Here is a 26072-nt window from a genome sequence, read left to right on the forward strand (position 1 = left end):
GCAGATCAAGCCACATTGGGATTATTGCCCCACAGCAGTCCTTGCTAGCTCTGCCCAGAGGTCACCACCATGGCCAGATGGAGCACCTCCTACAGGCTGATGCACTTCTGGCAAAATCAGCTGTATTAACAGGAACCCTTCAAGTTTTGTCAACAGACCCATCAGCCAGTCTTGCTGATTTTGCTCGGCGCAGCCAGGAGCGCTCCCAGGAAGGGTTCCCCTGCACACCATGGGGACGATAGCTCCTGACAAGGGGGATGGAGGGGAGGCGACAAGGTCACCTGCTGCACTAGCACAGCTGGAGCTGAGAGAGGTGCTTTCTCCTGGCCCAGCTGTTCTGTCTGGGACAGCCTCCACCTTCGGTCTTTGCACTGGGACACTCTGAATTCATCCTCTGGGTGTAGACCGAGAAACTTGCCTCAGTTCCTGGGAAGGGGAATATATCTGTGCTGGGTCAAAGAAGGAATTATCTGTAAGCTCTCTGCATTTTACAGCATGGCATGTGACTCCCTTCAGAATATATGTATTTTTTAATTCCCAATTATTTCAACACAGCTTACTTAGGAAGAATAGTGAGCACATGTACTTTGTGGGAAGGAACTCTCTGCTACACAACAAACTTTGCTGAGGAAAAAGTCTAAATTTATCTAGTTGATTTTTCTAAAGTTTTGAATCCTGGCTTCTGAAACTTTGGGGCACTTGAAAACTTACTTAAGGGCTCTCTCTTATCTGCTCTTATTCGCGGTATACCCGAAACAGCTACTGTGGTTTTCTGCACATCCTAAAAATACAGGGCTTTCAACCTGCAGGATTTCACAAGTTCACCTTTATCTGCTGCAAAACATCTCTCTTCAAATTTATCAACTGCATTTACTTGTGGGGGTTAACTCAGGCCTTTGTTTCTGTGTTGTCCATATTCCACTGTGAAGAGAGTACTGGCAGGTTTGCGGCACCCATAATGAGACTATAGCAGCCGGGGGTGTCCTAGCAGCAGGGTTAGGACCCCACTGCGGGAATCCAGGAAAAGCTGCTTTGGGAAGGGGAGGGGAATAATCGCTACCCGAACACGCAGTTAGGCTGTAATTGCAAAGAGACAGGTGGCAGCTGAACTTTTTCATATAAATGTGTCCTTCAAGCTCACATAGTATGAGTCTGTATCTGGTCCTGCTTGTGAATATAATATTTATTTTTCCTCTTGGCTGTGTCCTTCTATGTTGCCTATGGCAACCAGGGATAAAGCAGTAATGAGACGTGTAAGCTAAACAAGGTCTGATGCAAACCTCCACTGTGGCTGCATTTATTAAATTGTATTGATTTGTCAGCAAACAGTGCAGGATTTTTTAATGCAAACATACCTGACTTGCTTGATCTGAGGGAGTGATGTTTGGACTGAATCCATAGCTAAGCCTGTGTCTTTAACAGAAAAGACAGATAAGTAAAATTTCCAGAAATGTTCAAGGCAGGGAGAAGGGAAATGAAGTGGTGGTGGTGGTGGTGGTTGTTGTTGTTAAGTGTCTCTCTTCCCTAGAAAAAGTGGAAATTTGAGGGGATAATTGAAACATCTGCAGTAGCTATATGCTTGTGGAACTAAACCTTTTTTAGAAACCTTAAGAATGAGAATTTATTTAGCGTATGGAAATACTGATGAATACATTCATAAAAGCATTATAAATTCTTTATTTCAGGATAATGATAAATATGTCTAGTTTTTAACAGATTGAACAGTGCTGGCCACTAAGGTGTATAAATTCATATTTTGTTTGCTGACATAGCTTTAACATAGAAAAGATCTCTGAAAGTAGAAATCGTTAGTAATACTAACTGGAAAATTGTATCCACAACACTGAGAAAGAGTATGTAAACTGAAACTTTTAATGTGCTAGTGCAGATAGAGAAGGAGTTCATATTTCTTGAGAGAAACAGAAGAAAATGAGTGTGACATCCTCATTTATTTGTGTATGTATTTTAAATTATAGAATAGTTTAAAATGACACGGTATTAAAGACCAACTGTAAACTTGCGCTGCGGTCTATAAGACCTGTGAGCACCTAGTGCTGTAGATTGAAAAATAATTGAAATATTTTACTAATAAAAGAAAGCATATGGAAGGATTAAAGTGCAGCATCCCTGCAAGCATTATCTTATTGTTCAGACAGAAAAATATTTACAGTGTAAGTGGGTCTGTTTTTTTTTTCCCCATAATTTTTTTTCCATTCCCGATTTCTTCCCCCCTCCTCCTTTTTCACATTTTTTCTTCTTTCCTTGAAAGTTTTCAGTTTTTTGGCCAGAACCTGACAAGTGTAGAAATTTATTTCTGCTAAACAAATCTAAAATATGAATGTAGATCTAGACAACTCGGTGTCTCTCTCCAAAACCTATATTTCTACAAGAGAAGCTTAGCAAAATAATCGCTTTCTACTGATTGATAACAATGTTTGGAAACATTGCAAATTTTTTCATCATATGAATGGACTTATCCTACTGTTGCTAATTACTGTTGCCATTGCCCAGAAGAAAAATGCCCCCCAGCCAAGTTCTTCTCACAGCTTGCTCCTTCCTTTGGCAGCCCCCTTTCACTCCTACTCCAGCAGCAATTCTGGGCTTTCTCTCAACCCTAACCCTAACCCTCACCAGAGAGTGAGCCGTAGACAAGGCCCCACAGGCATTGCTCAAATGAAAAATTTCTTGCTCACAAGTTCTCTTTGCTCCCTGCACTTTCCTTTGGCAACCCCTAATCATGCTGGCGAAGATGAATAAATTGGGAAAATAGGCTTCTGCAGAAGAAAAAAAAAACTTTATTGAGGGAAAATCCAGAGTCCAAAAAAATGCAGGAAGCGGACTTTTTTCAGAAGAAATTTGTGGCTTTTCAGCTACAACTGAATGAGCTGCTGTGAGTGGGCCGGACACTGCGGGCGGTGGAGGAGGGGAGCAGCCCGGCCTGGGGTGTGCGTGTGCACGTTGTGCTGGCCGTTCCCCGACGGTGCAAGCCCAGGTCCACTGGCACAGTCTAAAGCATCAGCCAAGATCAGAGGGTGCTCCCCTAAACTGAAAACCGCACACTACGTGAGGCCTACAAGCAGCTATTTTGCTGTCTGTAGTACTGCCAGAGTGCTCTGGTTTTCACCTGTTTGCATCCACAGCTTTTAAACTGCAGTTAATGAGAGTCATTTGTGCACCATTTGTGAGCAAGTTCAGAAGGTCACATGCAAAAGTCCTCTGTACTCCTATCTCCACATGGTCACCCATGTGAAAAATGTCAATTTTAGCATGTTCCTGTGCCAAACAGGACTGTAAGTCAGTTCCCCCTCCTATACATAACAGGTGAGGTAACTGGTGAGCGTGTATGGCTTATTCTTTCTTCCAGGCCCTTTTTGTTGAAATCTTAACAAAGATGCCAATGGGAAAATTTCGCTGTGGCACCCATCACTGAAGTTTCTCAGTGCTCAGCTTTAATGAGATGAGAATCCAGAGCAAAAGGAATTTCTTGAATTCAGCTTCTGTTTTTTATTAATTTAAGTATTTTCCTACCTGACAGTTTTGTGAGTGTTAAATTCATCACCAGTACAATGCATCCAGAGACATTTTCTTACTGATAGGATGTGGAGGGGGGGTCTCTCAACCTGCTTGCAGAAGCCTTTTGGTGTCCATTTGATTAGATACTTTTTAAAGAAGAGCCCTTCCTTTCCTACACATTTCAAAGATGTTTGATGATAACAAGTATGACTCTTGAGTGGCAGGTTTTTCTCCTGCTCTGGAGAGTGAAGTACAAGTGAAGAATATCACAAATCAACATTTGTTTTTCTTTTTTAAATCCCTCCAAGAGTACCACAGTTTAGTGTTTCTTGTTCTTAAGAGGATGCTTGTGAGGTGAGCTGCTCTCCTTGCTTGGGCTGGCTCATGCTGATATCTGTTTTCCTGTATCACAAATGAGCCAGCCTGCAACATGGCTACAGCAGGAGGCAGGTCTGACGTTCAGAGCACCAGTGTAGGGGCAGGTTTGTGGTATGGCAGCTTGTCAGGAGGCTGTATTGGGGCAGCAGCCTGCTGTAAAGGCAGTGTTCATTGGGAGTGATGTGCCTTCCTTCTCAGCTGATGGAGGGGTTGAAACTTTGGTGCAGTTATCCATTAAAAACAAAAGCTGGGAGAATAAACATGAGAGGCCTCTGAATATTGTGTGATACCCTGATGTTGAAACCTTTCAAAGGAACAGAAGCTTTATTTGCTATCAATATGATCTCTGTGGTAGAACTGAACCTTCTGGGATGCAGTAATATCACATGATCATTCTGCAGCTCCTTTTTCTGAGATTTTCAAGGTTTTTCAGAATAACTGATTTTCCTAGTGCTCTTGGGAGAGGAAGAGGTAAGTATTGTAAACACTATTTTTACATTTGGGGAAACAGGAGCAGAAAGCCTATGGGTCAGATATCAGATACTTAAGATGTCCAGAGTTGCAAATAGGCACATCAATATCTTGGTCTGTTTGGTCTGTCATGATTAAGATTATTCAGAAAGACTGTAGCTCCTGCCTCTTTCTCGTGCAGCTTGAGACTGCACACCGAGATGATTCAGTTGGTTAATATAGCGAAAAATATCCTAATAAAAAGAGAATATTTTGTTCTTGGGTTAGGGAGCTGAATTGACTTATTGTGCAGTCAGGCAAGCATCTCACTAGTGCAAAGGAAGAGCAGAGTGGGACATTCTGGTAATATTTGGCTGTTTGATCACCCCCACCATATGGCTGAGGTGTAGCTTATGTGGCTGCAGTTTTAGGTAAGAAAAACCTTGTTTTCTTAACTCCCTCCCTGTGACCAGGACAAGTTTATTCTTCCTCCCCATATGGTGAAATCCAGTTCTAGGAAGTGTTTCAAGTATTTAATGTGCCTGTTGTGTTCTCATGTCTGGTCAGATAAGAGAGGGTTAACGAAATGTGCAAAGCTCACAGTGAGACCAAGTCTGGTGGCAGTACTGGGAGCAACTATGACATGACTAATCTTTAGATGCCTGCATGTAAAGTGGATAACATCAGAAAAACTCACGTTCTCCCATGTTTATTTTAAATCTTGGAAAAGGCAAATGCATGTCTCTCTTCTCTCTTGGCAGAACCAACTCCTTGCGAAGGGCTTGCTGTTTATAGAGGAGAAGGTTAAGCTGTGTGAAGGCAAGTATAGTAAGAAACCCATTTTGGAATGGGGTCCTGGAGGGCCCTTTTGAGTCATGCTTTGATGTTTGGCCAGATGAGATGTTTCACATGGCTGGAAAACATACAGCCCTTTCTGCTCAGTTTAGACAATTTGCCATCTTTGAGGTCTTTTTTTTTGGTGCTGTCTTAGAGCGTCACTCAACCTGTTGGGAGCCAGGTTGCAGTACAGCCTGGTACTGCTTAAGGGATGGTGGCCTGTTTGAATAGCAGCATAGCTGGAACATTCCCACCAGCTGTGTCTTCACCACGAGAACAGGAGTGTGAGTCTTGTATGGACTTTCAACATGGGTTAAAAACAGTTCCAGGTTTGATATGAATCCTGTTTTGAAACTGTGCTGAGAGCCTTCTGCCTTTTATTTCTCAAGGTGATTTGCAGGTCTGTAGTCTGGCTGTTTGGAGTCTTGTAAGCATGACTCTGGCTACAGTGATACTCTGTCATTGCGCTTTTGAGAACTGAACTAGCAGGCTTTGTGTAAATGTAAAGAATAAAAATTCACTTGGACGAGAATGAAACCCTTCAGGAAAGAAATTCATTACACATGAAGTTCTACTCAAATCACTGGGATACAGACACTTGCTACCCAAAGAGCCCATGAAAGAAGACCAGTTTGGGGCAGTGACTCTCAGGGTTTGATGTATCGGAGTTAGCTACATTTATTAACGGTTTGCTCAAGCAAAGAGAGTTGTCTAGGGCACGTCTTTATTCAAAACTAGGCTGCCATTTGATTTGACCCAGTTTTGTAGCCTGTAGGGAAGATCCCTCACTAATCAACAGCCTGCTGTATCTGGGTCATTAAATGGCAATAGACTCCTCTAATCTTGCATCATGGTTGGTGCTGGATTCCTCTGCACTGTGCAGGCACTCCGCACCGTTCATCGAGTGACTTCTCCATCTGGCCAGTAGGCTGTGGGACATGGACAGTTGAAGGAGCTGTGCTGTATGCCAGCCTCCTGCTTCTAGGGGACAGCCTCATGGTGACTTGCTGTGCACTTCTTTGGCACAGTCCCTGTAAGGGAGAAAGGAAGGTGTTCTACAGATTCACATTTTCCTGAACACTGGTATCCACCTGCCTCTGCCAGCTCTTCAGAACAAGCACCAAGCAGCTTATCATAGGTTTTGTTTTCTCTTATGTGTATTCATATAAAACCATTCCAATATCTCTTAGCATTACGAAAATTGAGTTCCAGTCTGTAATAAGCTGAGAGGTGCCTGGGAGTAGCTTGCTGCTGCTCAAAGAATTTGGGAAAGATGAAGTTTCCCAGGCAGACAGCAAAACCCCTTACCCATGCTTCTTTTTTGTCCATAGTTTGAAGCAACACTGGAGCCACTTAGCCCACGCAGACTGTCACCTCTGCTGTAGATGACTCATGGGCTCTTTCCCCCCACCCTTCTTTCGTAATTTGTAGCCTTGTTCCAAGTTTTGTGGTCACAGCAACAAGAATTTCTTCTAGGTGCTTCTCAGTTAGCTTTGCCTTCCTGGAAGAGAGCTCCTGTTCCTATATTCAAAGATGGAATAAAGTTCCTGCTGCAGGGCATGGCAATATTTTACTGTGTCTGTTTTTCAAATCACAGACTCTTATTTTAATGTCATTTTTCTTGATACAGTCTGTCAGATCTCCTTCAATGCCTGTAGGATATATGATTTCTTGAAGAAACAAACTATTCCTCCTTCCCTTTCAGAAGAAAGAGTAATTTATGACATTTCATTCTAGCTCTACACACCAAAATGTTAGAGTCTTAGGGAAGAAATAGAAAAGAGAGAAATTCAAAAACTCAATTTGTCTGTTTCCTGTTTTCTTTTGTCTACTGTTGCCAATTCCTGGTAATGGGTAGCTATGATGGGGGTGTTGGGTAGGTGCTTGTGTGTCTGCAGTCTCAATTTTGAAGCCAACATGGCATCTGATATGGTAAACCCTTCCTCTCAGTCCTCCTGTGGTCAGTGGGGTCTCTAATCAAAAGGAAACATTTGTCGAATCTGGCCCTGTTGGTTCTCTGCCTTCTGGCTTGTGTCTTAAGCAAGCCAAGAGGCACAACTGATGGACAAGCACAAGGAAAGCCTGTCTGGAAGTCAGATGAAGAAAACACTTCAGTGCATAAGACTCCTTTGAGTTGCAGTTTTATGTATGTTCCAGTTGCTTATATGAGGGCTTTAATAAGCTTAAGGCTTCAAAGCTGCCCTGAGCAGCTGTCTCCCATCTCTGCTCCTTGGATCTTAGCTGCTTGTGAGCTACTTCTGAGGCTCCATGAAAGATATCCTGGAAAAACATTTTGTCAGAAACTTAATTATTAAATACGGGTCTGTATTTCCACTGAAAATATTTGGGGGAGGTGTCCACAAATTGAAGGAAACATTGCAAACACCTGACCTTTGGGATGCAAAAAATCCTCTAAAAAGCTTAGAGATCTTGGGCCTAAATGCTGAGAAACACACACAGCTCCGTAAGTCAAGCGTATGAGTATAATTCAAAATGTCTGTCCAAAGTATTATGTTCAGCAGAGCATTTTTGTTAATACTAGCCTTTTGACCACAGTTGTATTCTTGTTATGGGAGTCATGAGTTGCAGAACTTAGTCTGCCTCCATTTTAAACACCCACTTACATTTAGGGATGCCTGTTAGAGTCAGATTCACATGAGAGGTGGCCACAAGTGGATTTCACTTGGAAACCTTCCCAATTGCTAAGTGTGAGAGGAGAAGCTCTGAGAGGAGCATGGTGGCTTTGTGGTGGCTTTTCAGTCATGGGTGAACACGCCTGCAAGAGTTATGGCTTCTGTGTCTGTACATGGGAGCATGGGGAGGCTGGAGAGGGCTGAGCTCTTAAATTTGCCTCTGTCTCAGTTTCTGCAGAATAGCTGATACTGGCTGTGACCTCCTAATTTTCATTCCGAGCTGCTAGCGTGTGGCCATGTTCCTGTGTGAATTTAGTAATGAGCCGTGAGATTATGCAATCCTTTGCTGGGGAAATAAAGCCTTTTGCTTTAGAGATGCTTCACTCTTCTGTTGGAACCAATTGCTCATATTTTGCACAGATCTGTTCTCTTCGTGATAAGCAACACAGTGATTTCTGGTGACAACCTTGTGTCTCTGTCACTTAGGGCAAATCTTAGCTGAGTTATGTCCGCTTTTTGGAAGGACAATGTCAACATGAAGGGTGGGTTTGTAGTTCTTGCTTGGAAAGTAGGGGGCAGTGGGAAAATCCAACTTGACTTTACTGTTCCTTTTGCTAAAGCACTTCTTTGCTCCCAATCTCTCTTTTTGTAGGTGAGGATCGCATTGATATCCTGTCTGAAATTTGGGATCAGTACTTCACAGAGACCCTTCCCACACTCCAGGCAATATTTTATCCAGTCCAGGTAATCTTAATTAAAATTCAGTCTTCAATCAGGCCAAGCAATGTAACTACAATGTCTGTCAATGTTACATGGAAACTTCCCTTTTGTTTCAGCAGTACTATTCTATCTGGTGACTAAACGGGTCTCAAAATCTGTTAACTAATCTGGGAGCAAGTGCATTTTGCCCCACTCAGCATTAATTGTGTAAGAAGGACTCCTAGGATCTACTGGACCAAGCATAGTGTTTTGAACTGAGTTTATTCCCATTGATCTGCCTTCTGTCTGTGCTTAGCTAAGTTTGAACACTGAAACTATTGAACTATACCTTGTCTAGACAGAAACTCTGGGACATTTGCAATTGTAAGTTCTTCTGTTTTTGAAATATCCAGAACTCCATTAGGGCAAATGATGACAACGCTGACAACATGTCTTCAGAGGGACAAACCTGAAGACTAGTTAAGGAACAAAGCTGTATTAAACTCCCACTAACTGCTTTTATGGGGCTGATGCCTGAGTGATGTGATGCACAATGGATGCCTGAGTTGTGTCTTTGGAAGAACCTCTCTTGGGTTTTCAATGTTGTAATAAAGGAATGTGTGAATATCTGGGTAGAAAATGAATGAACAACTTTATGTAAGACTGGGAACCAGCTGTATTATGAAAACTGGATATTCCTTCAGAAATGTTGACCTCTCTCAGTCTTTCATGTAGTTTTTGATCAGGGTTTCCAATAATAACAGTCTAAGTAGCCCCCCAGCCTATTTTGATCTTTTCTCCAGTCAGAGGAGAAAAAAAAAATGTATCTTATGAGTAGACTGACATTCTTAAAAATGTTAGCCTCCTCCTCTTGACTTTTGCCTGTTCCAGCCACGCTTTCTGGAGCCATGTATTACTATTTTTTTCCTTGTATTGTTTGAAAGGCAGCAGGTAAAGCTCACAGGTTGCTCTTTCCCTCTAATCCTATTGAAGTTGACATTTCCTAAAAGAGCAAAAGACTTCTATAAAGACAGACACTAACCTTTTCACTGTATTTATTTTTATTCTTTCCTTGCTGCAGATGCTTAAAGGTAGGTGTTTGGCAGGTAAAACTGTACAATTATAATATCCCCCCATTCTCTCCTTTTGCAACTAATTTGCAGTCATCAGGTGACTTAATCTATATAAGTAGGGATTTGTCTGCGCTGCAGCAAGTTTGTGTGCACTGTAGAAACAGCTGAGCTAACTATGTGCCATATCCATTGATGCTAATGTTTCTGCCACTTACTGGCAAAATCTACTCCATTGCTGTTATGTATCTCCAATGAGAAACTGAACAAAGATTACTGTGCGGTGGTGCAGCTTTTGGAAGTAACTTGGTGGTGGTGATGCAAGTGTGACTATGGGATGTTAAGATTCTTTGAAAACTTAACTTTCATGCTGTATCTTTCTTGTCACCATATCTGCGTCACTCAAAAACATTTCATAGAAGCTGTGAAGGTAGGGAAGTATTGTCATTTTGCAGATAAGGAACGGAAAGGTAAGAGATCGGATACTTACAGCTTTGCAAGCATCTCAGTCCTACACAAATCTATGGGATTTAAAACCCCTAAGAACTTGATTTGAAGTAAACTGCCTAAGGCTACAACAGGGATAATCATTGGTGCAGGAAGAAACTGAATCAAGATTACTCTAATTCCAGGCCAGTGCCCTAGTAACAAGTTTGGCTTCTTCCTACAAATAAGGAACTGTATATACCCATTTATATGGCGCTTCATCAAATGTAAAGCGAGATCACCTAGCAAATCTTCTTCACCAAGTCAGTTCTTCATGGACTACTCTGGTAGATGAGAAAGTTTCTTTGTTGGTCCCCCATCTTCTGTGACTCCTTAATTGCAAATGTCAGTGTAAGCATTTAGTTGAGTTTTTCTGTGATCCCAGCAACTGTCCATTCAGAATGAAAGTAAGCCAGCCAAATGTGTGAGCACATTACCAATGATAGTAACTAGAAGTAACTTCCTATCTAAGCTAAGTTTAAACCTGAGGCTTATAGTTGTTGCAGAAATATGACCTTTAAGCAGCTGAGTTGCTTAAATTGCTGTACAGAGGGAAACTATGTAAACAGGTCACTGGTTCTTATATAGTTGCAGCTGCTGATGTAACTACTTGGTGTGGAGAAAGAATAGTAAATCTTCTTGTTTTGTTTGGCACAGTGAGACGTTTGCATTTTGAAGTGGGATATGAAGTTAGTTGGACTAAACTGCCTGATAGAAATAAAAAGTGAGCAGCTGCTGAAGTATAGTTCAGAGATTTGTACTGATCTTTTCTACACCCTGATTTTTCCAAACACGCACTGATGGTTTGAAACAGTAAAGTGCTTTTATTGTGGCCAAGCTGGCCTCCAGACTGTTGGCTTTAGATCTTATTTACATATTGATGATGCTGTTAATTATGACATTAAACCCATTATGAATTAATGATTAACTGGTGTTAATTCCTTCCAGCCAAATATTTGCCTCAGTGAGTGTGTTATGGAGACTGTAAAGTGGTTCCAAAATAGAGCATAGAGCAGAGATTAACACAGTGGAGAGAACAAGGGAAACTCTTCAAGCTGGAAAGTGTTGGGCTGGCCTGACTGGGAAGCAGGGCTGGGAAGAAGATTTCTGCATTTAACTTAAGCTGCTGTGGAGCAAGAGAAAATTGTGGGTGCATTAAGCCTAGCAGAAGGTAACAGTAACATCAGAATGCTGACTGGAGTTTAACTGTGTTTAAATACACTGAGAAATCCTGCAACATCTTCATCTGTTAAGCCTGCTCACTTGTGTGTTGATGTTAAAAAGTAAAATCTAGAGGACGCAGAACTCCTCGTGGTTGAAATCAAAGCTGTTGCTTTCATTCTCTGTCCAGTTGTTTTTTAAATGGTGTTGCTAGAAGCAGTCTAACTCGCTTTATTCTAACTTAAGTGCTAAAATCTGTAATAGACTGAATTGTGGATTTTTATCGTATCAGCAAGTTTTAAAGTGCAAATGTTGAACAAAAAGAGGATCTAACACAGACCAGAGGTGGACTTACATAAGGAGTATTCTGTACCAGCTTCTTCCCTACCAACTCTGTTGCAGTTTATCAGCTTGGAGTGGCAAAAGCACTGGCTGCCTCCATCCTGGACTTCAGATGCTTGTGACCAAGTTGTGTGGCAGTTGTTTTTTATGAATATGTAGTCTTTTGGTGAAATACAGGCTCATTTTTGGCTTCACTCCAAACCTAGTGGCACCTCAGATGAGGTGTTACTCATATCACAGTTTGTGTGGGACAGTGATTAACTGATAAAGAGTACCAGGAATCCTCAAGATGAGCAGCTGTGGGTGCTTTACCACAGCAGCAACTGGCAAGATGGGCCCTTTTTGTCTGTGTGCATACACGTGTTGGTGGTGTTGGTGTTGTGCTCACGTGTCCCTTTACCAACTGTTGGATTTTTGCCTTCTGTGTTTTTAGGGTCAGGAATTGACTATCCGTCAGATTGCTCTTCTTGGCTTCAGGGACTTGGTCTTGCTAAAAGTGAAGTTGGAAGAGATCCTACCTCTGGTCCAGACAAAGCTCCCAGCTTCCATTGTCCAGATGCTATTAATTCTGCAGGTGGGGATTTTTTTTTTTGTCTGACTCCACTTGGGATTCTTGCACTCATCTAATTGATAGGAACCCTGGAAAGGAGAGTGGGGAGGGTAAAGGGTGTGATGAAGAGAAAGTTGTGTGTGCTTGTTTGGGGATGTTAAACAAAGAAACAAGAGCTGAATTAACTCTTAAATGTTCTGAGCTTTCTTGGCAACAGGTAAGGATGGTCCTTACCCGTGGAAGGGCCAGATTCTGCTCTTTGGTGTTTGCATTTTTCTTTGTATGTCAGCTCTCCAGCTGGGAACAGTCACAGGACTCTTGTCACATAAATCGTCATCTCACAGCTTCTCTGAATGCCTCTTTAGGTACTAGGTCTCCTGATTTGTCAGCTTTATAATGACAGGACAAGTCTCCCTCATAGCTGATTATGGTATTCAAACAAGCTGCGACTGCTGACCGTCTAATATCGGCCTCCCTCAGCTAGATGGGACACTTAGCCTAGCCTGTAAGAGGAGGAATACCTTTTAGCAGCAGACAAAATGCTGTAGATCTTCCAAAGGCCTCTCCCAAGAGACGCAAAGCTTCTGTGGGAACTGTCCTTTGTGTCTAGGCCTCAGGAGGGCACTATTTTTATCTTCCAGTCATGGCATGTACAGCCAAGTATACCAGCTGTTTCATTTTTTTGTATGGCCCAGCCTGAGAGCCACAGAAAATACCAGATTCCAGGTGTCTCTGGCTTTTATTTACCCTTCAATATAGCTTATAACAAGTGGCAGGGAATGGAGCTTTCTGAAGTACAGTCAAAGTCGAAAAGTGGCTAAGCTGGTATTTTATATGAGTTCTCAATGTTCTGATGTTCCCAGTGACCAAAGACTATAATGACAGGAGATATTAAAGTACTAGCTGAATTTCCCTGAAATATTTTAATAAAAGAAATTTGGGGGAAAAGAGGTTCTCAAAGTGACACATCCTGTAGTGGGGAAGAAAAGCTGATTGAGGCTTTGCAGGAAGTTGGTCTGTGAAGACTCTCTGAAATTACTGTTAAATTGGTTAGTGTTATCTACCACCTTCACACCTGTAAGTTGAACTTCAGAGGGTGCTTTTCCTGCAGTTTTATCTAGGGAGAGGGCAGTGCTTTGCCCAAGCTGTATTAAGGCTTGTCCACAAAGAGATATTTTCTGGCAGAATTGCCCTGGTATAATTATACTGCTGTAGTTATACAGTGTAAATTCTCAGTGTGAGCATGCCTTATATCTTCCTGTCCCTTGGCCAGAAAAAGACAGATATCTGCTCAATATCCATAGGAGTATGGCTATGACTTGAACAAGACGGTCAGCCTGAACAGTGCCCAAAACTGCATTTGAGCTAATTAGCTGTGCTCCTCCGAATACTGTGCCGATATGGCTGTCCTGCTCCCTGTCACAGAGCCAGTCTTTTTACTCAGGTACCAACACAGAGCTGCATTGCTCAGTGCAGAAATATTCCCTCACCTGGAGGGAGATCCCAGCCCTTCCAGCTCCCAGAAGCCATATATACGTACAGACAGACAGATGTATATATGTGTGTGTGTGTGTATTTATGTATGTATTTATATTATACACTCTATAAATACCTTATTCAAAACTATAAAAGCATAATGTTGGCTTTTCGTGTTTGAATTTCAGAGTGTCCATGAGCCTACTGGCCCCAGTGAAGGCTATCTACAGCTGGAAGAACTAGTCAAACAGGTGGTATCACCGTACTTGGGCTTGTGTGAGGATCACAGCTTCTCTGGTAGCACCTGCTTGCTTGGTAAGACATGCTCACTTTACGGAAGCTCTTGCAAACACTCTTGCTAGGGTAGACATGTTGGTCAATGTAAAGCAATGAACAAGACAGAGAGAGAAGAAAGGTTGAAATGCCATCAAAAGAAGGTCCTGATCAAAAGAAGGTCCTGAATGTATTTTTTTGTGAAAGGCTTTTTATTTCCCCTGACAGAGTGATCTGTTATGACCCCACCACTGCACAGACTTGCGAAAAATCCCTCTTCTCTCTGGAGGTGGGTTGGATTTGAAAGCTGCTCTGGTTCATGCCTTGTGTCCTGACCTCAGCCTCTCACCTTCCTTTTCTGCCTGCTCTCTGTGCCTGCTTGCTAGCCCAGCTAGCTACTATATCTGCCAGACTTCACAACTAGTAAAACTGTTGGCTGCTCATTCTGAGGGATTATATGTTTTTTTTTTTTCTTTTTTTAACGCAGTCTTCCTTCCATCTGGGGACTGTGTTTAAAAAATATATATATATATCTGTGTTTAAACTGTGGATAAATGGGCGTAGGTGAGAGAACTGGCACTGCACTTCAGGAAGGGGATGCTTACAGTGGAAAACTTCTCCACACATGATCCAGGTGCTTGGCTCACAAGTGTGTCCAGCAAGAAAAGATTGGCCAGCCTCGAAATGAGCATAGCGATAACTGACTTTATAACCAAGATTTAAAAAGAAGTGAAGAAAGCTCCAATTTTCCCTCTATTTTGTGACACTTTATAAACTTTAGGCTTTGCTATAATACAATCATGGCAGGTTTTAGCTAGCTGCGGACACACAGCCTGTCTTTTACTACACTTTAGCGGCACAGGAGGAAGTTGGTCAGGTGGTAGAAGGACTTACTAGAACCCAGGGTATCTGGGTCTGTAACAAGTTCATGGCATAACTTCAGGCAAACTACTGCTGAGGCTTTTTGTTCTGCTGGCTGTTGGGCAAATAAATAAGCTACCTTTTGTGCAAGTGAACATGGTTAGACTGTTCAGCATTGAACTGCAGACCTGATCCAGAGGCTAGAACTAGACACCATTCCTCCCATAAAAGTTGAGCTTGGACAATTTTGATTGTTTGGCTGTTTATGGATGACTGCATGCTGCTGGGATAGTTTGAAATGTAGCTGCCTGACTTGTACTGAAGTTTCTAGCCATTCTAGTTTTCTGCCAACTAAACAAGCCATTAGTATCATTAAAAAAAAGAAATCATGTGAACTGGCCTTGTAAAGTTTATGTCCCTTAAAATCATTGTGTTTGCTTTGATTTTAGCTGTCATTTATTTGTGTGTATTTCCCAGGTGGCCTTTTGCCCCTGCTCCACCCTGTGCTGAGCAGGAGGAGGAAAGGAAGAACTTGTGTTTGCATTACACAACATTAGTAGCGGAGTAGCACTTTTCTGCAGATAATCTTGTTATTTTCAAAGTGCTCCTGTGGTGGTGGTTTCTTTTGCTTAGCTCCCAGTTCTAATCAAATTTTTTCTCTTCTTCTTTCCCTCTTTCTGTCATCTCCTTGCTTTCTCAGAACCAGTTTCTTCTCTCACTGGGCAGCCCATAATGATGAATCCCAGTGGCTCTGTAGTAGTTTTTGTGAAATGCAGTGTTGTGCTTTGGGTATACTTGCATTCCCAATGGATGCTGTGGAATCCAAACTGCACTCTGGATTGGACCCTTCAAGTTGAAAGAGCATTGAGAAATATGGCTGAAGAAGGCCTCTGCTCCCTGCTGTGCATAAACGTGTGTGTTAGACTTGATTTAAAGTGGAGAGGCGTGCAGCAGGAATAGATGTGAAAGGGGACATGACAGCTCACAGAGGGGAATTGTAGAGGGCACTGTACCCACCTAAAGCAACAAATTACAAAGTCAGGTTGGAGCATGGGGAAGAGAGAGCTGGATCTAAGAGCTCAAGTCCAGGGAATGAGAACGAGGCTGGACTGTGCCCCCATTTCACCTTGGGGCAGTTCTGTAGTTACCACCATTCTGGTAGGAGACTGGGTTATGGCAGAAACATTAGGGCATAGTTGCCTCAGCTGGTTTATGCACTGTATGCTGTGCTGTGATGCTCTTCCTTTACCCACCCTTCTTGTTTCCTCCATGTGAGTTGTTAGCCACAGCCTGCACTATCAGGATGGGGTATACTGAAGGGATCCAATTGTCTAAAAAACAATGTTTAAATTGTGAATGGAGAAGAAAATAAAACGTTCACCTTCTTCCTGCCATGCATTTAACCTCACATAGAGGGTGTGTTTGGCACAGACATCACTGCTGATTTGAGTGTGCCTGCAAAAATTCCCTTCAAAATTCCTCCCCCACTTATGTTCCTAGCTATAACACACCAAAACAGAAATAAAATTTCTAGCTAAACTATGCATGATAATGTGTTTTGTGTGGCCACTGGTGAGATACAAGACACAGCCCATTTTATAGGTAAAATGGCTTTCTTTCAACTGGAAACCCATGGCAACCCATTAATTAATGTTTGAATTCTCTGCCAGCTCTCCCTTTGCCTTCTGCGCTATGATGTGGTTGTGGTTGGAGCATGTGGACTGCCAGCTCTGGGTGGTGGGGTTTGGAAACATTAACCAGGGATGCCTTTCTCCCCAAAGGGCTGTCCTACAGGAAGATTTGCAAATGAGAAAGGATTTGGGCAAAGATTATAGCGTTGTATGTAAACTCTCTGCTGCTTTGTGCTTTTTCTCTCCTTTGGGGGCTCTTTCTGGATGGAGTTCTCTGCATTACGGCTTTGTATGGATGACTTGATACAATGGATAAATAGCATTATTTCAGTGTTACAGAGGTGAGACAGTGCTCCACTGTGTAATAAGATTTGCACAGTAATTGAGGAGGGCCAACTGACAGCTGACTTGCAGGTAAAAAAAAGCTGGAAGTCATCAGAAGATATCCAGTCTGATGCTTCTCAGTCATGAGTTTGTAGTGTAGCTTGTGGTCTGTTCAAGACTTGCAGACTTTAATTTTACAGCGGACTGTGATTGTTCTATCAAATAAATAAAGGGGGAAAGGTAAAGCAATAAATGAATGTTCAAAGTTTTGCCTAATTTTTAAGTGATTCTCATCAGGAAGGATTTCACTTTCATTGCATGAAATCATCTGTGCATATTTTTTTCCTCAAAAGAGTCAGGTCATCCCTCACTTGAAAAGAATAAAAATAGAGAAATTCTCTACTATCCACCTCTCTGTTCCACACTTGATTAGTGATATGTAAGCCATTTCTACAGAAGCCTAGCTAACCTGTTCTTGAAAACTTCCACCGAGGGAAACTCCACAACTTTTCTGTGCAGTTTCTTGCAGCCCTTATTCTTGGCGTTAGAAAGTGTTGCCTAATGACTTAAGAATGTCTTACTGCTGTTGTTGGGAGATAATAAGAGCAGAGCCCTACCAAATCTTAAGTGAATTAGCAAATTCAAAAGCCAAAAGCCAGGCCAGTTTCCTCAGTCAAGCCGAAGGCTGAGTAGCCTTAGCAGGTGGTGAGCAAACTGCCTGTCCTTTGCCTGTGTTAGTTACAGGTTCCCCTACTACAAGGCCTCCTGTTAACTGCCCATGTGAGCCTTCCTTTATCTCTTATCTCTTATAGCTACAATTTCAGGCTAAATGTTTGCTGGTGGAGAGAAAACAAAATTCTTCTAACTTCTTCCACGGAGCTCTGTCCAGCTGTATTGCATTTGTTTCCAACACACATTCAGTGGGATCCCACCCGTTTTGCTGTGACAGCAGGAAACTGTGCTTCTGTGGGGCTGGAGAATTCCTGTAGCTACCTCAGATAGAATCTGAGCACTTCAGTGTTTAAACTGTGTATTTTATTTCCCACCACCCCCACCACCACCTTCCTCCTCTCTCCTCTGTCCCAACTTCTGTGAAATTTTATGATCAAGGATTGTCACAGATGAAGGTCTAGATTATTAAAGGCACTCCAATATTTAAACAGTTGGGTTCCTAAGTCCACCAGCAAAGTGTTATTGATAACCTGGTTGCCTATATTTCTGCGTGTGCAAAGCTGCACAAGGATACCCTATGGGTAGCAAACTGCTTGGGGTCCTAGTCCAAGCAAAAGCCATTGAGGCCTCAGAACAGGCCTCCACATACTGAGTTTTCTTCACTGGTGAGGTCTGGTTGTGCTCCTGCATGTTCAGTGCGTGGAGAAGGTAGATGTGAAAGGTATTTTTCCTCGAATGTGGAGAGTGCTTGGCTAATGTGGCAGCAAATGGGTTTGCATCATTCTGCTTTAGTTGGAGCAGAGATTTGAATCTGGCTCCAGTAGTGCAGATGGTGTCTTAACCAGTTAGCTAAGATCAGCTTCTCCCTCAGAAACCGAAATAACGCCTGAGGACTCCAGCTCTGCAGAGGTGGTCAAGGCTGAAGGCTGCCTTACGAGGAGTCGTAAGTCGTGTTTCAGATCCCTGCAGCGTGCTGTGGAGCACACTGTGTAATTTGCTCTTTTGTAGTGAGGGAGTGGCTCTTTACTAAGCGAGGGGTATTCTGCATGCAGGGTACATGAAGGGTGGCTTGTCTGTGTTGCAGACAGAAGTCTGGCTAATCCACTTATGGTACCTAACTCTAGTATTTCAGCTACAAACCCTTTCCTAACCTTGAAAGAGAGACCTGCCTGGCTAGAGAGAGTGTCTAAATGCTATCCATTTTTCCTCTCTAGCTGTTGATGTTCCTGACTAGCACAGGCAGGCTCCACTCAGCGATCCCTTCCTTAATTAATACATTTCTTAATTGCTTGAATGTTCCTTAAATATGTGAACTAAAATATTGCAACATTTAACAAAGCAATGCCTGGTATCGTTGAGAAATGAGGTGCAAGGGATTTGTCTAAGACCCCTAGCAGGAGTGGGAAATCAGGCTGGAGTAAAACATGAACTTCTGGATTGTCTTCATTTCAAAATCGCCTTTGCCTTACTCCTTTTTCATAGTGTTGCCCTTCACCGAATTCCATTTGGCCTAATTGTCAGTGCTATTGGATTTGGGGGAAAAAATGTCCTTACATTAACCTCAAAAGGAGAGGATTCCCAGTAGCTTTTGTTGCTGTTTTTATCAGTTGACAGCTAAAAGGTGTAATTGAAAATAGGTAATATTGAGATCTGAAATCCATATCTCTAAACAAATTAAAGATATCCAAAGCCACTACAAAATCTAAGTTAGAAAAGTAGGGTCATCTAGTGGCCCAAAAAAATGGTCTTTCTGCTTCTTCCTTATCCCATCTGTGTGAAATGAATAACTTGCAGTTTAAACAGCCCTAATGAATTCCAGTGGACTGGGAGAAGCACTGTGATTTTGCAAACTGCCCTTTTCTGTCCTTAGTTAACTCTTCTGCTGTCTTATTCAGTGTTTAATATTCAGCTGGATTTAAAGCATAGTATCTTTGTGAGCAGCAGCTTTATCTCAAAAGATCATGGCTGCAAGAAGAGCATGGTGAAATAATACTATTTCTAGTACAGAATGTAGCAGCTTGGCTGTAATAGAGCAACTCATAATCAGGGAAGAGAGGAGTTAAAGTTTAGTTTCTCCAAATTAAAATATATGAGGATTTTATTTCAAGCACTGAGGATAAACTGCTGATATTGATTGCCTACCTACTTAGAAAACATGCCGTGAGAATGCTGACTAAATGTTGGCCTACATAGAGCACAGATGTACTCACGCTGCTAATTAGCCGAGTGGTTTAGGTGACAAGTGATCACGTGGCAGCAGTGTGGCCCCAGCGCATGCTAGCTGTGTGTCTGCCCAGGTGCTTGTGTGGGTTTGCAATCGCTGCTCAGTTCTGGGTTCAGCTCAAGTATGTCTTCACTGTCATTGCAGTATATTTGGGCTGCAGTGGTTGCTTCAGTGTAATCAGACCCAGGACCTTTGCTTTATTTTTCACATAGGAGGCAGTGCAGTACTCCTACTTCCATGCTAATAGAGGTCTGAGGGGAATGGTGCAGTCTTTTGAATTACTATCAGTGTTTTCCTCAATACCCACAGTTTTTTACAATCTCTCCATCCAGATTCAGATTAGATTTCAGATGCTTAGTGGTATCAGACTTTGAAGCATTGACACATGCATCAGCTCTGTGCAGTCTGCTTGTCAGTGAGTGTGTATATGTACACACATGCGCACACCTACATGCATAGTGTATATGCCTCTGAAATGATGAATATAGTCTGTTTGGCTGGTTTGCAAACTACCACAGTGGTTGATGTTACTAATAACGCTAGCTGACCATTTTACCATAGCTACCAAGGATGTAACAGAAAAGGCTCTCTTTCCCGGTTCAGGTGAAGGCTGGGTAGCCAGGCTGGGCAGGAGTAATTTTACATTATTGCTTTCTGAATTATACTTGCTCTTAGTGGACTTTAATCTCTCAGCTCATCACACTTGCCTCTTTCAGCAACACTGAAAAATTACACACAAAACTGGCACTTCTTTTCTCAAGGGAATATTTTTATTTATTTATTAAGTGGACATCAGGCCATGACTATGACTTTTCTTTCTGTTCTTTCTCTTGTGTATCCTGGCTTTTTGGGATGGGAAGGGCCATAAGTTATTCCTGTTTAAATGAGGCCTGTTTTCATTTTAAATGTGTTGTTTAGGAAAAGAGAAGAACAAAGATTCTGTCCTTGCCTACAAATCTGCAGCAACAGAGTCTGGAAAGTGCTTTTTGCGTGGCTCTGTTCAGTTTGATTTTCTCAGATCTCTCTAGTTAGCTAAGATACCTCTGCGCAGCTGAAGCCACTGCAAGATAGTCACAGCCTAAATATTAATTCATGGTATGGGGGAGTGCTGTGAACCATTAACTTAAGCCATTGAGTTTTCTTTCTCCTCTCAGCCCGAGAGCTTCTAAAGCTTCAAGCTGAGCAGTTCCTAATGCAGATAGGAGATATGCACCTAAATACTTTTACAGATCTTTTAAGGATCTGGCTCATTCAAGTTACAGGTAAATAACTACCTTCGCCATTAGCTTCTCTCTTCTAGTGTCAATACTTGACTTTGTTCATGGAAGTCAGAAATGAAGAAGCCCTGGTAAATATTGGGGAAGGTAGAGAAGCAGCTGCTGCTAATTCCTCATGTGCAATTTAGGTCTTGTCTATGCTAGATTAATTTTTTATGAAGCAGGTGTAGGCAGTACCACAGCACTAACAGTCCGAGTGGGTTTAGGTGGTGCCAATGCTACAAATCAGTCCCATGCTAGTGTGCTCACCTGCTGCGCCCCCATGTGCACCTGCCGATGGAGCAGCAAGGAGGGTCACGGAGGAGAGGAATGCCTGTGTGCCTCCCCCTTAAATTACCTTTCCCCAATGCCCTCCAACACTACAGCTTGCTGTGGATTGAGCTGCAGTGGACACCTAAAGAGTGTATTTACTGTAACTGGCCTCAAAACTTATTTTAACATATTCTTAAGCAGCAAAAAATGAACCTTTTCAAATGAATGCATTGCTGGAAGCAGCAGGGTGAACTGTTGTCATAGTTTGGCTGCTGCCAGTGGTGGAGTTTTTGGCTGCTCACCCGTATCTCCCTATAACAATATAGAGTTTGTTTTCTGCCTTTCTTACTGATGCAAGCTTCCAAAAGTGTTTCATAACCTTCAGTGACTGGTACTTCTGCTTTGTGTTTTGTTACTCTGTCGCTTATGCTCTAAAGTCTTGGTGGAAGGATTTTACATGGTCTAAAAGGCTTCTGAATTAATGAATTGAGACCCTGCACTTTCAGAAACTAAGAGACAGACAGAAAGATATATAGGGAACAGCCTGATCAGCTGCTTCCGCGATAGATCACGGGAGGTGTTTAACAATACATAGCAATGATGCACAGCAGTTGCAGACAGCAGGCAAAAAGTAATACTGCTTGATTAAACCTGCTAGGGGAGCGAATTACAGTGAGGCCAGGACACAAACTCAGACCTCTGCTTGTCGATGTTATCAGTGTCAGAATTAAAATGGTGCTTCATGATATGGTGCTGGGGACTGTGCCTTGAGCTTGAGTTTTAAATCAGGAAACTCATTTTTTCCCCTGAATGTTTTGCCAAGCAGCTCTTAGAGCCTGCATCCATCCTGCGATGCCACTGTGTTGCTGCACGCCTTTGGCAGTGCTCAATAAATATTGCATTCTTCTGCACCTTTCATCCCAGGCTGCTGTGTGGTGTTCCTGTGCACGCTCAGATGTTTTCAGTGTCTTACCCCAAAAGTGCCCATGTTTCAGAAGTGGATGAAATGCTTTTTTTTTGTGCGTGGTCTTTAGAAGGTACAGTGGGATGGTGCTAGCCAAACAGCCTTTCCCTAGACAGCTAGAAGGGTGGTGCAATGTCAGAAATTTCATACAGACACCAGCTAATGGTATCTCTTGAGAGAAATTTTCCAGAGAAAGGGATGGGTCCTTAGGTTCTCACTGAATGTTTCTTTTGGGGCTGATTTTTCAAAAGCAGAGAGCAAAAGGAGACCTTTTCTCTCCAGAGAGCTTGTTTCCCCTTGCTTGTGCCAGTTGAATGTTGCTGATTTCAGTGAACCTACACATGAGAGCTCCTGCTCTGTCCTCGCCCCCTCTTTAAGTAAGAAGACAATCAGGACACTGAAGAAAGTCAGTTTGCCGTACCCATCACTTTTCATCTCACTTCTCTTGTAGGTAGCAGCACTGTTGCCTTAAAGCAAGGTGGGAGCTATTTCCTTACTGAGGAAGAAGCAGAGCTTCTTTCAAAACCTTTGGCAGGAAGAACTAAAGTGAATGTTCCCCAGGGATAATGAGAAGGGAAACCCAGTGTGGCTGCAAGTGAATCCTGCCTGTTTCCTATGGCCAGCCTAGCAGTTCGGCACAATGCTTTATCTATGCCTTTTTGATCATTCCTGCATTCCTTTTTATCTTCCAGGGAGAAGGTACTCCAGATTGCGTCCTAAGACTGGTATACTGAATTATTCATCTCAGATGGTGACGAGTCGGCAGCCCAGCGAGATGGCCCTAACACCACTGACAGAGCAGGAGGGTGAGGCTTACCTGGAAAAATGCGGTAGCATTCGTCGCCACACTGTTGCCAATGCTCACTCAGATATTCAGCTCCTGGCAATGGCCTCCATGATGCACACAGGAATGGTCATTGAAGAGTCAGACAGTAATGACAAATGCCTCCTCCTGCAGTCCAGTTTCAGCCACAGGCAGTGCTCTAGTGAGCCCAATATTGCTGATGGGCCAGAGACAGTCATGGCAGCAGGTAGACAGGACCCTGCAGAGCTGAACTGCACATCAGTCAGCTAGAAGAAGTCTTGCAGAGAAGACAAGAACTGTATGCACTAAGCTGGACAAACTATCATGTCATCCCCACTGGGAAAAGAGGAGAATACGATCTTTGCTCATGTCATTGAAATGTTTGGGTGGGGTGTCTTATGTCTCTTTGGAAAGGCTCTCTAGATTTATTTTTCCTGACTGTCTAGGATCATTGTTGATGGAGGTACCAGGCTGCTCCCAGACAAGCATTGAGGGCTACAAAGGTTTCATTGCTGAACATCGCAGTGTATCTTCTTCTGTAAACTTTCTTCCTGTACTGGTCCATACCTTTTGGCCTCAGGTTTCCTTCCATTTCTTTGGTATGATACAAATTAGCCTCATTCTGCTTTTGTCCATCTTTCCCAGTTCTGTAGTGCTTGTTTGCTCTGTGCTTCTGTAGCAGAGCACACTATGCTAAACCCTCTCTTTGCTTCTGGCACTAGGATGGCGATGGCTGAGGACTGCATTTTTCTTTTTTAAAGTTGAACTCAGGGATGAAACCACTTGCATCTTGCAGAAAAATCTGCTCAGATACCTTGTGAGAAAAGGAGATCCTTTTCTTTGCCTCCCATGAGCATGGATAAAAAGTCCAAATCTCAACAAGCCTGAATAGAACTGGGTATACATGGAGGCCCAGTTGAGTACTTCATATGTACTTTATTTGGTTCCAGTGGTATCTTTAGGGGTGGTAAATTGGGTGCAAAGGCAGGGGGTAAATTGGGGGCAAAATATAGTCCTGAGCATCTTGGCATTGTCATCAGTTTGCTCTCAAAAGGTCAGTGTTGGTAGGGCTGCACTGAAAGAAATCTAAATGGATTCCTTCAGAAAGGAAACTCTTAATAGAGTCTGCACTTTTGTTGTGAGGATGACATAAAGGTGCTTTTCAAGACTGGACCATCATGATTCCAGGGCATGAGCTGACATAAAGGATATCATCCTTGGGCCTTTCTGGTACTTCTAGTACTTGCGGATTTTGTGAGACCAAAGATAACCAACTGGATGTAGAAAGGTATCCTGTCTCTGCAGCATATTCGTGAAGTGCTTGTGACCTCCAGTGGTGTTTGATTCAGTGCAGTGGTTTTTTTTTTAAGATAAAGCAAGGGCTATTTGAAGTCTTTGTTTTAATTTTGAAGATCAAAAGTGGGTGCGGTTCTCAAGAAATGCAAATGGCTCTGTGTGTCAGGCACTGCAGTCTGCTTTACAGCATCGCTTGGTACTCAAATGCTGCTTCTGTGGGAACACATCCAATCTGTTCAAGCAGACCCCTGGGATACCCTGCTGATGTCTAGCTAAGTAGATTTGGAAGTGTAATTACAGGCTTAGAGGTGAACTGAAATGCTGCCTTAAATGTCAAATCCCATTAAAAATATGGATATAACACCACTGCCACTAGAATCCCGTCCCTGTGGTACTGACTATAAATAAATCTATCTTGACAAGAAAAACAGAAGGCTAGATGAGCCTTCAGGATGTTTTTTTCGCATGCCATGACATTAACTACAGGATCTGCCCCGTTTCTGTTGGGCGTTAAGCATCATCTGCTCCACTGTCTGCAGTGGAAGTGCAACTCAGACCTGTCAGGATCTGACCTTAGCAGCACGTGCAGCAAAAAGAAAGCAAATTATTATCTCTTGTGGTTTGCAATTGTTGAAAGAGATATTTGGAAAGGGCCTGCTTTTTCTTGGAGTTACCTAAGGCACCTTAGTTGTTGGCCTTTGTGGAAATGCGGAGTGTTTTGGTCACCAGCTGCACTTACAGATTGGAGAACAGAGATGCAGTTGTGCTGTGTGCCTCCAGAAGGAGCATGCACAGTCCGACAGAGGCCAGAAAGAGATGGTTTTAAGCACGTTCCTGTAGATGGACTGTAGACTAAATTGCCTTCCTACTCATAAATTTGACTGATCAGGCCAAAGTATTATCTGATGTCATCTGCCCAGGATGGCTGTGGGTTGTGGTGGGGCTCCACAATCTCTACAGTGACAGCAAAACCTGGTAGTCTGCGCTGGTGTCGCCTTGGCGCGCTCCCTCCAGCATGGGGCAGATGAGGCCATACTGCTCCAAGGGAATTTTATTGGCCACTTGCAGTCATTTAATGCCTTCTCTTCGCCACAGTATGGCATGTGGGGAAGCGATCGCTCTGCAGCATTTCAGTTCACTCTTACAGATGCTTTTCTTCTCTGTTTCTCCTCTACCCCATTCCCCTTTGGTAATTATTCAAGCCACTTGGATTAGTGAGTGGAGTCCTCTTTTATGATGAAAATGAGAATGATTTATTTATTTCCTGACACACTCTTGGATCATCATCTCTGGGGCTAATAGGAATCTAGTCCTGGTTTTAACTTGAATTTATTTTGTTTTACATGTCTGTATAATTTGTTTTGTTTTGATTTTGTATTGGTTACTTTGCAAAAATTTGCACCAAGCCACTCTGAATCATGCCCTATTGTTTTGTTTTTAGGGAGAATTAAAGCTGGTGGCTTTACTTTGTGAACTGAGATAAACAAAACTTGTTTTGTAAACAAAATTGAGGGTCTGGTAATGAGCACCATTCTTCCAAACATTTAGGATGCACAAGGCTCTGCAAGCACATACCCTTTACAAGCTGTGCAGGTAAACCTGGAAGTGTTTTTGAGAAGCTGCACCCTGCAGCTGCTTTGCCCTGCAGTGCGAAGCTGGCATGGAGGAGCGGCGCTCTGGCACTGAAGCAGAGTCAGGACCATGGGGCAGCACCGCATCACCAGTGCTTGGAGGATCATCTCTGCCTGCTGAGGGTAGGTTCCTGGAAGCAACTGGCAGAGACTCTGCCCCCAGGTGAAAGCTATGATATGAGAAAATTTGCATTTTCCTTACAAGATTTTGGTTTGAGACTGGTGTTACACTTCCTCTCAGCTCGCCATTTCATGCAACTGCGACAG

The 26072-nt window shown here is 42.8% G+C and overlaps 1 protein-coding gene across 2 annotated transcripts in view; it reads left to right on the forward strand.

The window, feature by feature from the left end:
- The window catches only part of PRR5L (proline rich 5 like), a 37692-nt gene extending 12045 nt beyond the window's left edge, over positions 1 to 25647 (forward strand). The window contains exons 4-8 of one of the 2 annotated variants that reach the window (XM_013959600.2): positions 5103 to 5160; positions 8464 to 8555; positions 12003 to 12143; positions 13784 to 13910; positions 22766 to 25647. In XM_013959600.2, the coding sequence (XP_013815054.2) occupies positions 5103 to 5160; positions 8464 to 8555; positions 12003 to 12143; positions 13784 to 13910; positions 22766 to 23148 (801 nt within the window). In that variant the 3' untranslated portion in view covers positions 23149 to 25647. The remainder of the gene's footprint in view (positions 1 to 5102; positions 5161 to 8463; positions 8556 to 12002; positions 12144 to 13783; positions 13911 to 22765) is intronic. The other variant, XM_013959599.2, reaches the window with a different exon arrangement.
- The last annotated feature ends 425 nt before the right edge of the window (positions 25648 to 26072 follow it).

This window comes from Apteryx mantelli, chromosome 4 (assembly GCF_036417845.1).
Source record: "Apteryx mantelli isolate bAptMan1 chromosome 4, bAptMan1.hap1, whole genome shotgun sequence".
Lineage (NCBI taxonomy): Eukaryota > Metazoa > Chordata > Aves > Apterygiformes > Apterygidae > Apteryx > Apteryx mantelli.